Raw genomic sequence first — 13,480 nt, 5'->3', positions numbered from 1 at the left:
GAATGTATGTGCGTCATGCGGGGACTTTGAAGCGATAGATAATTTCATTCTCTACTGCCGGTGGTTTGCACGGCAGATAATTCAGTTTTTGCAAAATCCTCTCGCTCAATTAGGGCTGCCGTTTACTCTTCCCGCCCTCCACTCCTTCGGTGCAACCGTCAAAGGGCATGCCATTAGGCAGGTGTGTCAGCTGCTTTCCAAGTATATCATTGAAACCGGGAGATTTTTGTGTTAACTTCTCGATGCCTTTACTTTCCTCTCAAAATTATTTTCTTTCTGCTTAATTCTTATAATTTAGTTTTCACACTAGAACCGCTTTGTTTCCTTGATTTTCATCTCGATTTCCTCAGGCTCTCTCAAAATTCGTGATTTTCTTTTTCTCTCAATGTCCTCTCTATTTATGAGCCGCTTGAGATAAACCTGGATGAGGTTTTTCCTGTTTGAATCTGCACCAAACCATGGCCAATCCCCCACCGTGGGTATGAGCCATCGTATTTGAGCCAACAACAACAACTAGTAGCATTGAAATTTATGCTCGTCATAAAATTTCTTTCATAGTTTCTACCTAAGTTCTCTGCGCAATATTTTAGGGCACTTTTACAGCAGACTAGTAAAAGTTGCATGTAAATAGAAGAAAAGTGGTCCGTGATATTCGCTTCTCAACATAAATACATTATGATCTAGCACGGGACACAGCCGCTGCCATACAGTGGGTGATAGAGCACTGGGCGCGACAACATGCGAAAGTTTCGGTTATGGATTTATGAATCCAACCGGCAGCAAGTACTTGCTTTTACTCGACATGTTTTCAGATTACTTGTGATCTAAAATGAATACGATAGCAAGGCGGGCGAGTTGGTGATACATATTTGAAAATATGTCCTGTGTTTTCTACCGTAAAGTCCCCGTTTTCGGCGCTGTATATTTTTAAAGATCTAAAATGATTTCACTCACTTTGGTCAACACCACAGTATCAATTATGAAAACACTCACCTATGGTTTACTTCTTTGCGATGCCCAGTACATTGTACACTGTACATGTCCTAAGCAGCCTCTCATTTCGCTGCCCTTGTCTCCTCTGTCAAAAGTATCTGGTTCTTTCTCCCTACCGGGTGGAAGCATGATGATGCGAACATATATAGTGCTGAGAGGACACGCTGAAGGAGTTCGTAAAATTTTCCGCACACACCTGAGAGCTTCCCGTTCTATCGCATGAACTTTATGTTCCGAGAGCACGTCTATTCCTGCTCAATATCGAATGCACACACCGTGTGGTGCTGCGCTTTGATGAAAAGGTTTAGATAACTCGTTTCTTTTTTTTTGCCTGGAGCACGGTTACGTGTATTTGGCAAAAGACCTGGCACCATTACTGTATTGAAGAACGTTAGTGTCTAAATTTGACATTTGCCCCACACTAGTCATTGCTGAATAATTCTGCTCTTTGTCGTCATATATGTCGGCTTTGTGCCGCTTACAGTGTCGTGCCTTTTTAGGAGAAATCGTAGCAGCGCTACTAAACCTTAAGAGAGGAACTACAAAAATTTTTTGAAACGCGTATGGTAGTTACGCTTTGACCTCATATTTCGAAGCAGAGGACCTGTTCGAAATCGCGTGCGCGGTTAGAAAAAAATATTTTATGACGTGGACAACAGTACAAGCTTCGCTTTTTTTTCTGTATAACAGCTTAGCGTTACTGAGAAGAGAAATTAGAGGCTCGCTATGGCATATATATGAAGGAAGCCAAGATCCATCAAAACCACAAAGCATAGTGGATTGTTTCTATTTTTATATTTCTGGTATTGACCAATGGGAGATTCTTAGTGAATATATTTTAACGCTCACGGATAATTTATTAGAAAGCTGAAGAATAAAATAATTACATTCCACCGGTGAGGCCCGAGGCGGTGATCTCCGAATTTCGCGTCCGGTGCTCTACCAGCTGAGCTACAGCGACATTTTTTTTCCTCATTGCGTTCATTTCAAAAAACAAAATACACAATAGGCAGACCGAAAAGGCGATCCCGTTTGCAGACAGGTGGTCCCATGATAAATGATACAAGTGTGTCTTTTTTTTTAGTGTGCTGATTTTCCTCACCTCACCCCTCTACCATCAAACTATGGGGAACGGCTGGAGATGCTTAGATTAGATCGTAGAATATATCCCCCTCCTCATATTAAACTTACCACAGAAGAAGCCACATTTCCGAGGCGAATACAAACGAATACCTTCCCTAACCTGTACTTGTACAGCTTCATTCACCCTTCCAAATACCGCCCCTTTTGTCCATGGTGCGGCGAAAAGCCTACGCTGTTTCACATTTCTTGGAATTGTCCCAAAAAACCACCTCATTTAAAAACATTACAGACATCATACGAGCAGTAGGAAACAGCCCTGACCAGCAATGGTCTGGAGGACCAGTGTCGCATCATCAGACTGGTCTAAGCATCCGCCCAAGCCGCCGGAGTCCTGAACTGAGGAGTCCGCCTACTTGACTCGTAGAACACTTCAATGAAATAATAAATGTTTTATCTCTCTCTCTCCTTCGGAGGACTCCGAGGTACTAAGTTGGAAACAATAATCAAGCGACATTCTCAGATATCCGACGTTTGTTCCGCAGTCCAGATGCCACATCTCTGCATATTTTTCCATTTGACAAAATTTCTTGAGGGTGTTTACTGCGTGACTAACAATTTTCTTGTAAACAGGATATGGCTAATCATCGGTATATGCAACACTCTTACTTCACATGACTGCAACGCAAGCCCATAAACTGAATTATTTGCTAGAATACTTATGCATTGGGCTGAATGGCTTTCCAGTGTTCTGCTTTCGGGGTATTTATGTTGCATGTAGCCTATCCTTGAGAGTGCTCACCAGCGCCACCCTCATCCACAGCGGCGGACATAGTACGTCCTGTATTCCCGCGAGTGTGACATGGAGTGTGACAAGCGCATGTATGTCATTACGATCCCCACGTTTCTCTTACCTAGTCTGCTGAATAGCTTAACGAGGGTCTCAGTTTTGGCAGCCTTGATGCCATAAGTAGCTGAAGAGGATTCTCCAGCCTCTCGCTCCGGCGTCTGAGTGATTTGTTGATGGTGTGCGCGAATTATAAGTGACCATGCGGTCGTTAGTACCCGCCGGACCAGAGCCTCAGGTCTTTTGTAGTGGTCTGTACCTCCGCCCTTTATTTCCCTTCCTTTTGTTTTGAGAAATGAGACTGTTTTGAAGAGCGAAGCAAGCAAGAACCATGAATGCCACCAATAGACTGGCGTGCAGACTACGTTTAGGTGCTATATAATGATAATGCATTTCTGTACCTCGCAGTCTGCCGTGGTACGTGTAATCCACCAGCTGCGACTGATGTTCCACCAGCTCTCCCTGCGCATGGTGCACGAAGGCAGGCTGCCCGACTCTGAGCTGCTCTTCTTCCTCACTTTCGAGGAGATCGGCCACCTGCTACGGACGAGATCCCCCGAACTGGTGCTTAAGTGAGCGTGCTTTTTTTACACTGCGAAAGTAGCGCCTCATTGGCATCGCTTGCCATGCTGGCCTCCGCATGCTAATTATGTTTGAAGTACAGCCATCTGACGCCCGCTTCTCGACGTAAGGTATGCGCTCCTAAAACTTACACAACAGATTTCCAAATTCATGGCCGAATCTAGAGATTTATTGCAGCGTCAAAATTCATGATTATTTGTTTATTTTTCCCACATTCCGGTGATTTGAGGCCGCTGCTGAGGGCAGTCATACACAGCCAGCAATAAACGGGTTAGGGCGCAGCTACAAAGAAAGAAAAATAATTCACTTTCATGACCAAAATATCGAGTCGCAGCCATGCTAAAAACAGGAATGACAAAATTCAGGAGCACCGCATAAGCACCTTTTTCAAAAGCAACGGCGTCACATGAGGAAAATATATTTCTTGGAAGTCACCCATCTGCTCGATAGCACGTGGGGAAAACTAACTGTGTAATGTATTCATGTGAACGAAATTCAATGTGACGCCATGCGGATGAGTGTGCCGGGTCGGTAGAAATGGCGACGATGAATCGACGATTATGAATTGGTATTTAGGTGATGGTCATAAATTAGAGGCAGAAACAATAACATGTTTGTCCCCTGTTTCGTTGCTGCGCTATGGATCATAATGTGTTCTTCCTAACGTAATAATGTTATTACGAGCCACGAGTGACGGCGACGAATCTAGTCTGGAGTTGAACAGAAGCTAATACCATTTTTCCTTTGCAGTTATGTTTAAGTATAAAAAATTATCTTGAACGCCTAACCTTTGAGGTCACCTGAATGTAGCCCTACCAACGATGCGTCGGCATAAATTATGCTATGGCTCATTTTTCTTCACCATCTCCATAAAGAGGTACCCTACAGATGATTGAGGACAGGAAAAATAAGGGATGTTTTGGAGGCACTGCGAACGTCACAGCATGCTTGTGGTCATTGCGGCAACATAGTGTCATAAAGCAGGCTGCCCACATCTGCTGAAGGCTTCATGTGAAGCGTAGCTTGCTTGAAAGTCCAACAGAAAACAGTCGTATGCGGTGGCGTTTTTCCAGGGCTCAGCGACGGAAGGGAATTCACGCAAAACTGGACATGGACCGTTACCCGTCTGTCTTCGTCGGCGTCCCGCATCCGGTATGTGTCAGTTTGTTTAACCATGCGGTGCCTCAGTTCCGCTGTTTTTTTTATCGAAAAGTTGCTTTTCATTTTTGCATTTGAGAGATGCTAAAAAACGACGGCCACACAATTGAAATCATAGCCTTCAATGTGACAGCATCGATCCGGATGTTGATGCCGGCGCAGTCGCTTTCCGTGAGGCCCTAGAGTTTAGCGGTAATGGTCACGTGAATGATTCTAAGTTAGAAATCAGCACAACGCGATTATAAGATTAGTGGCTCAAAAGGAGGGCGGTGACGTACGGTTAGAAGCTCAGAATTCAAACTGTACTTAAAGGAAATGGCGAATTTATCCTTTATATCATTAAGTTTAACAGATTCTTCAAAGCAATGCACAAACAAAAAACATAGAGCTTGGTGGAAGCTGCCATTGCCTTGTTCCCCAGCGGATGCTTTATCTTGCGTCCGTCCATCAATCCATGAAGTAGAACAAGTTTCAGTTCATAAGGATTACTACAGCTTCTACATTTTTGTTAAGAGAAAATCTATTTTGCTAAGCTTGCGAACAGCTACATCCTCTTTTCCTTTTTCTTTTATTGCTTCAGAATTTTTGCACACAAGTATACGCGCAAGCGTTTTCCACTATAGCAAGTGTAATTATTGCCTGTGTCTTGTGTGAAAAATTTAAATATCTAACTTCAGGTTTCTTTTCCGGAATCAATAAACTCCTGAGAAAGTCAAGAACATTTGTTCGCTGTAACTGAGAGCAAAAACTTCATTTTTATTGTTTAAAGATCCACTTTCTTGGGCGGTATTTCGTGAGGAAGGGGGTAGCAATAAGCTGGTATAATTTTTTTTTTCATGATGACAGGCGCGGTGTAACTATCTAAGAAGTTTGACGAGAACATGTGTGTGGAAAGATGGGCTAGACAATGAAACCTTGTATTTCGCTACTGAAACAGCAGCCATAGATGACTAACTTGTTTTATTAATGAAATAATCGCAATTTGTATATGTGCAAAAGAACATTTGTAATCTGTTCCTGATTTACCATGTGTAAATAACTGAGCTACGATGGGGATATCAGGCAATTTGAAATGCAGGTCAAATAAAGCGGTAGATAGCTGTGAAGCCAGGCAGATATGATCACCTTCAAGCAAAATTTTAAATGAGCGATTTATTTATGCCGAAAACGATGAAGCCAAATTTAGTCGAGAACAATGTTCGACGGATATGAACAAATACCAAAAATTTTATGTCCGAAAAATCGCATCCACACCTATAAAACAGATGCACAGAAGAGACCATAAGCGCTGCTTTGTAAGTATGCACGGTATTGTTTGAGCTGCTAGTGAGCAGAATGGTTTGTCTTTATAATACCCACAACGCCACCGTCACAAATACGTTCGTAGGAACGACAGCAGCGAAACACTTCGATGTTGAGTAAGAAAACGAAAACTCGCACCAGGGAGGTCAGAATAATGTCACAATGCAAAATAAATATTATTACGGATCAATTAATAGTCGGAAAAGCGGCAGAGCATTGATGCCGGGTACAAAAAAAGGGACTGAAACCTTGCGCTTGCTCGCAGGGTTTAACATATGCACGCGCAACATTTTTCTTGGCCTACGATCTTTGTAAATTACTGACAAAAGAAAATTACAACTACGAAATGCTTTATTCCTTTAGACCTTCCACGGTAACGCTACTCTCTCAACAATCCGTCCACTGGTGTTTTTGCAGATTGAAAGAACGAGAAAACTCGTTGAAGGGGACTTCGAAATCAAAGGCAAGTGCCCTACTCATTCCGGCTTGGTTTTTATTTAATTATCGGGAGGATACGCCACTTCGATTCCTTCCCTACTTCGTAACGAGCGTTATTGTGCATTTCTTTTGGGCTGAAAGAAGACGGAAGGAAAGGAATATGACCCAACAAACGTTAGACAATGCATAATAGAGTGTCAGACATCCAGTACCTTGGGTTATTTGAACATCGCCTTGTGCGGAAGCTTCCTTGAGCTCGAAGGCAGCTGCTGAATGGTGTTTGCGCCGATTCTCTTTATTTATTACACATATGTGCTCCTGGGCGACGAATGCGATGGCACAGGTGGATAGAGCGAACGTTGAGTGAGGAACATTGTTAGGTTGGTACATGAAAGGTCCTCTTGCAGCGAGGCTCTTACATCGTGTACACATTAACTGCAACATAAGTGAAGTGTAGCTGAATTGCATGTGAAACCCCGCCATTGCTCATTCGGCTTTCACTCCCCCTATGCCTCACTGCTTCGGTTTGTGTGGAAAACACTGGGAATACTATATGCTGAAGCAGCCTCGCCTTACTGTCGGCAGTACTCACTGAGTGCTTCTGAAGCCGACGCCCAATGGCGTGTCATTCTGCGCTGCATAAAGTGTGGGTTCAAACTGATTTCCGTCGCTTTCTTTACATGCCTTCAGTACGTCATAACACAAGGTCAGCAGCGGGGTCTGTTATCGCTGGTGCACGTCGTATTCTGAGCGAGGCTCGTTACACGCAGTAATGCGGAAGAAAAAAACGAAGAAGCTCACTGTCCCCAACAATACGCAGTGCATTCCTCTTATTAGCATTTTCTTGCTCCCAGCACGCGCGCGACCCCTCGCGCTCTCTCCTGTCGTGAACAGTGAGGAGGGAAAAGTAGTTTCTAACTTTGTGTAGCCCTCTGAGCAATAAACCATTAGGCCGTTTATTCATTTCTTGCGAATTACAATCAATGATGAGCAGTATAACCAGATAGATAGATAAAGAGGAGGAGGGAAAGGCAGGGATGTTAACCAGAAAGGGGTTCCGATTGGCTACCCTGCACTGGGGAAGAGGAATTAAGGGACTAAAAGGAGGAAAAGAGAAGGAAAAAAGGCATATCACACACACGCACTACACTGTCACAATCTGTCACTCAATCCAGTCGCTCTCAAGTAGGCAAAGAGTGCCTTGTATGCCCTGAGGGCAGTCGACTGCCGTGGCCACGGGCCGAGGATCTTTTGCTCTGTTAATGGGCGAGGATCGAGGCGGTTCAGGGCGCAACACAGTGTATGTCTTGCACTCGCAAATGCAGGGCACTCACAGAGAAGATGAGCGATGGTCTCCTCACAACCACAGCTCTCACAGGCAGGACTGTCGGCCATCCCCATCCGGAAAGCATAGTAATTGGTAAATGCAACACCGATCCATAAACGGCATAACAGTGTTGCGTCGCGACGTTCTAAGTTACGTGGAAAACGAAGGCGCAGTTCAGGGTCCAGTGCCTTGAGGCGGAGGTTGCAAAACTCTCCCGTGTTCCACGCTGAAAGTGTGAGCTCCAGCGTCAAAGGCGAAGCCCACACGCAGCGTCAGGTCTCGATATTGGGATCCTCACTGGAAGTCCGTTGTTGTGAGCAGAACGCGGAGCCGCATCGGCCTGATGATTACCGTTAATACCACAGTGTCCTGGCAGCCATTGAAAAATGATGTCATGACCTTTGGGAACGGTGCCGTGGTACTGTAGACGGATCTCAGCAACAAGTTGCTCCTGCGACCCGCGGCATAGCGCAGGTTGCAGGGCTTGAAGGGCTGCTTTAGAGTCGGTGAAAACCGTCCAGTCATGTGGAGGTTCTTGACTGATCAACTCTACCGCAGCCCGTAAGGCTGCGAGTCCCGCGCCATTTGAAGATGTAGGATAGGTCGTCTTCACTTTCATGAAGACGGATCTGGCCAGTATCACCACCGACCCCGTAGAACTGGTCGAGTGAACTGATTCATCTGTGTAAATATGTATGCGGTGACTGTGGTAAGAATGCAGGTGATTCAATGTCAGTTGTTTGAAAGCGGGCAGCGATACACAAGCTTTCTTTGTAATGCCTGAAATATAGAGGTGAACACGAGGTTCATGAAGACTCCATAGTGGTGAGCTCGGTCTTGACGCAGGCGTGAACTGCGATGGAAGATATGCGCGATGGGCTTCAATGACTTTGGCGAATGCAGTACGCGGCCTAATTATTGGGAGTGTTGCGAGGTGATGACAGGAAAGCCGTGTGAGGTGCCGATTATGTGTTCTCATGGTGTCAACAGCAATGTATGTAGTAACAGGATGTTCCCGGGCAACAAGAACAGTTGCTGCTGTTGATGCACATTTAGGCAGTCCAAGACAGATACGGAGAGCTTGCGCTTGCACACTTTAAAGAGTCTTGGTATTTGTTTTTTCTAATGGAACTGGATATCGGTAGGTAGGTAGGTAGGTAAACTCTTTTATTGCGCCCAAAAACAGGGGACCAGTCAAAGGACCGGTTGCGCTGACTTAGAGGAGGTCGGCGGGGATCCTTTGGGATGCCGCGGCCTCCACCGCGCGCTGGATAAGCCAGCGTTGGTCTGCTGGCTTGGAAGTACATAGGAGAGACTCCCACGTCTCTGGGGTGTTTGCGTTGTCTGTGTTGTAATGTGTACAAGTCCACACCATGGGTATGAGTGTGGCCGGAGTTGAGCAGTGTTTACACATGGGGGCTATCTGTTCCGGAAAGATCCTGCTGTATAAGAGGGGGTGTGGGAAGCTGCCAGTTTGTAGTTTGCGCCATTGGACGGCCTCGCGTCTAGTTAGATCGCGGTGTGCGGGAGGATATGTGCACCTTTGGAGTCTGTAGTGCTGGAGTATGTCCGTGTAAGTGGTGAGTAGAGGTAGTGAAGCGCGTGGGATATTAGTGTCAGCGGAAGCAGGGTGGCTGATCATACTCTCGGCTCGGCAGCTGAGATCTCGAGCGAGAGTGTGTGCCTGGGCGTTTCCGCTGAGCGACTCGTGGGCTGGAGCCCAAAGAAGTAAGCGAGATGTGGAAGAGGGTGCTGTAGAACGTAGAATGTGTAACGCCTGGCAAGAGATACGGCCAGCATCGTAATTGCGAATAGCCTGTTGAGAGTCACTGATGACGACTTTGGTATTAGGGTCGGCTAGCGCGAGCGCAATGGCAACCTCCTCAGCTGCGGTGACTGTTTCTGCATTGCGAATGCTGCAGGCTGTGTACAGCTGCGGTGAGGGGCGAGAGCTACCGCCACCATCGCTGGCCTCGATGGATGGTAAGAGGCGTCCGTATACGTGACGTCCGGACGTCCAATGAAGCGTTTCTCGAACTGACAAGCCCGGTCGGCCCGTCTCTCGGCGTGGTGTTCCGGGTGCATCCGTTTGGGAATGGGAGGAATGCGGAGATTTAGGCGATATTCCGATGTAAGTTCAGCGTAACTTGGGGCCGATCTCGGCGGGGAGATCCCAACTTGCTGCAGTACCGCTCGGCCAGCGTGTGTGAGTGAGAGCCGCTCATACTGGGCGGTGAGGGTTGCTTCGATCAGTTCGCTCACGGTATTGGAGATTCCGAGAGCCATGAGCTTATGGGTAGCTGTGGACATGGGAAGACCTAGGGCCGTCTTGTATGCTTTTCGAAGTGACGCGACTAGCCGTTCACTTTCGGCACGAGTGAGACGTAGGTGATGCGGGAGCAGACGAAAGCTTGAACTAGGCGCAGGAGGTTGGACTCTTGCATGCCATGATGCTTGTTGGAGATTCGCTTAAGGAGGCGTCCGATCTGCACAACCGACTGGTCGATGCGTTGGATCGTGATGTTGTTGCTGCCGTTGGCCTGTAGATGCAAGCCCAGGATCCTGATGTTGTCTGTTCGAGGAATCGGGTTTCCTTGCACCTGGAGGTTGATGTCCGGAAGTATCTTTGAAGGGCGTCGTCCCGGGGAAGGAATGATGATATACTCGGACTTTGTCGCCGAGCACGTGAGGCCAACTGTACTTAGATAATCTCCGATCCGTTCGATCGCGGTCTGTAAAGTCTCTTCAATCTGGCCGTCACTGCCGTGCGTGATCCAAAGTGTGAGGTCGTCAGCATAAATGCTGTGATGCAGGTGGGGGATGTCGGCCAGTAGCTTCGGCAGGCCTATCAGTGCGACGTTAAAAAGCATCGGCGAAAGTACGGTGCCTTGCGGCGTGCCACGGTTTCCCGGAGAGATGATGGAAGGATCTCCCGTGCCGGCTTTAAGTTGCACTGTGCGGTCGGTGAGAAAGTTTCGGATGTACGCATACATGCGATGTCCGACACCGAGAGCTTGAAGTTGTTGAAGAATCGCTTCATGGAGGACGTTGTCGAATGCCTTGGCAACATCGAGGCCGACGATGACTTTCGTGTCTAGTGCACGTCTCATGACTACCTGATGATGGAGAAGAAGCATAATGTCCGGGGCTGCTAAATGAGGGCGGAAGCCGAACATAGTGTCTGGTAGAAGATGGCTGTCTTCAAGGTATCGTGAGAGTCTGGTCTGGATAACGTGTTCCATCAGCTTCCCAACGCAGGACGTGAGAGAGATGGGACGGAGGTTGGCCAAGGTTGGTGGTTTGCCTGGCTTGGGGATGAGGACTAGATTGGCGCATTTCCACTCTTGAGGGATGGTACCGCTGGCCCAACATTCTTGAAAATAGTCGGTAAGAGCATGAATGGATGCGTCGTCTAGATTCCTAAGCATTTTATTTGAAATGCGGTCAGGACCGGCCGCCGAAGTCGTCTTGAGGCGATTGAGTTCTGCTCGGACCTCCGCTAAAGTGATCGGAGCGTCTAGACAGAGATTTTCCGCGCCCTGATAGAAAGGGAGGTTGGTTGTTGGTTCAGGGCGGATGTAAGTATTTATAAGCTCTTGTTTAAGCTCGTCAGACGTGCCAGGATACTGGTGGAAGATTCGCTCGAGCTGTTGGCGTGTTTGGAGCTTGCCTCCTTCTGGGTCGAGTAAATGTCGAAGGAGGTTCCACGTCTTACGAGCGTTTGGAGTGTTGTTCATCTGGTCACATATGTTGTGCCAGCTCTGTCGAGTGAGTTCTATTGCATATTTCTCGATATTCGTATGTGCGCGCGCCAGTCTACGTCGGATATTGCGGTCCCATTTCCGAGTGGCAAGTAGAGCTTCGAGCGACTTCTTGCGCTCCCACAGATGGGCGTAGTAGCGGTCGCAGTGTGGGATACTGTCCTCTAACTCGACGGTTTGAGTGGCGTCGGCCACTTGTTTGACAATTTCGGTTGTCCACGCCTTGATATCAGTTATAGCGGGAGGTTTGTCCTGCTGTTTCCTGTGCTTCCGGAAGGAGTCCCAGTCAATCACCTGAGCTGGCCGCGTACACTGCCTGGTGGGCTCGTGTATTACGATTTCGAGTACGAAGTGATCACTCCCAAAGTTTTCGTGAGTGTGACACCAAGTCGCTTTAACTCCGGAGGTCGTAAAGGCCAGATCCGGCGTTGTATCACGATGTAGGCCCGTACCGTGTCTAGTGGGGTAGGACACGTCCGTGATAAGAGTCAGCTGGTTCATATGCCAGTCATTCCAAAGGCGTCGACCTTTAGCGGAGTCATAGTGGTAGCCCCAAGCGCGGTGATGCGCATTAAAGTCACCGAGAATGAGGAGGGGTTGCCCCTGCGCCAGCTGCTGGGCTTTGAGGAAAAGCGGACCGAAAATATCCTTATGAGCTCGGGGAGGGCTGTAGACATTATTTATAAACAGACTAGTGCAACGTTTACGCGAGGGTCGGGGTAATATTTCTAAGAAAACGTATTCGGGGAAAGTTGGATCTAAATTGTGTTGGAGGACAGTGAGGTTACGTTTGACGAGAGTAGCTATTCGAGGTTTTACTCGTTCCGATAGGTATGTACTGTAACCGGCAAGTTTCGTGTTCTTGTCGCATTCCTGGAGAGCTATTAGTTCGGGGCGATCACTCGCGGCGAGGAACTGCTGGAGGACCGGACGCTTACGCGCGAACCCACGACAGTTCCACTGCCAGATGGTGGTGTTACCCGAGCTGCTCGCCATGATTAGGCGGGGATAGTTGTGGGGTTTGAACGGGTGTCGGCGCAGGGGCCGCGGGTACCACGGCAGCGAGGAGTTTGCCCTGTGCTTCTATAGCTTTCTGGGCTACATGCGGTACAGTCTTCCGATATCCAGCGGAGCTCACAACGGACGAACTCCACGTGAGCTCCGCTGGATATCGGAAGACTGTACCGCATGTAGCCCAGAAATAGGGAACGGTACAGTTGTAGCATCGAGCTCACTGATGCGCCCCAAGACTTTCCCCCGAGGAAGGAGAGGACGTGGACAATCGAAATTAGTCTCTTTCTCATGTCGTAGATATGTGGACTCCACGAGAGGTTCCTGTCGATGACGACGCCAAGGAATCTGTGGCTTCTTTCATATGGAATGGCTTCGCCATTGATGCGAATGGTGTAACGTGACATTATTTTGCGTGTGAACGCCACAAGTGAACACTTTTCGGTCGAAATGTTCAGGCCCTGGAAGCGAAGATAAGATGTCAATATTGATGCCGCTTTTTGAAGACTTGCACTAGCTTCAGGACGGGTCACCCCTGATGCCCAAATACAGATGTCGCCTGCATATACCGAGATCTGAGAACATTGTGGCAATACATTGACCAGGCCGATAAGAGCAAGGTTGAAGAGAACTGGCCTCAGCACTCCACCCTGAGGGACTCCGCGCGAATTTCGGTGTAAGGACGTTGGTCCGTCCGCAGTCAGGTCAAAAAACGACCTCTCTGATAAATAGCTGCGTATCCAGCTGAACGTGCGGCCTCCGATCTCAGCAGCTTCCATTGCGTCCAAAATGGCCTGATGCGTTACGTTGTCGTACGCGCCCTTGATATCCAAAAACAATGCCACGGTCAATCTTTTCAAACTTTTGCTGTGGTGCACCGACATTACGAGGTCAACCACGTTGTCGATAGAAGAGCGGCCCCGTCGGAACCCAGACATGAAGGCTGGATAAATCTGATATCGCTCCAAGTACCATCCCACG

General features: G+C 47.7%; 1 protein-coding gene across 1 annotated transcript in view; it reads left to right on the top strand.

Moving 5' to 3' along the window:
* Window positions 1-13,480, top strand: part of LOC144121871 (rifampicin phosphotransferase-like) — a 148,366-nt gene that overhangs the window by 124,771 nt on the left and 10,115 nt on the right. The window contains exons 34-36 of the mRNA XM_077655290.1: window positions 3,329-3,492; window positions 4,576-4,654; window positions 6,380-6,425. Coding sequence (XP_077511416.1) covers window positions 3,329-3,492; window positions 4,576-4,654; window positions 6,380-6,425 — 289 coding nt within the window. The remainder of the gene's footprint in view (window positions 1-3,328; window positions 3,493-4,575; window positions 4,655-6,379; window positions 6,426-13,480) is intronic.

The sequence above is a fragment of the Amblyomma americanum genome, chromosome 2 (genome assembly GCF_052857255.1).
Source record: "Amblyomma americanum isolate KBUSLIRL-KWMA chromosome 2, ASM5285725v1, whole genome shotgun sequence".
Classification (NCBI taxonomy): Eukaryota; Metazoa; Arthropoda; class Arachnida; order Ixodida; family Ixodidae; genus Amblyomma; species Amblyomma americanum.
This window is presented reverse-complemented; position numbering and strand designations above follow the sequence as displayed.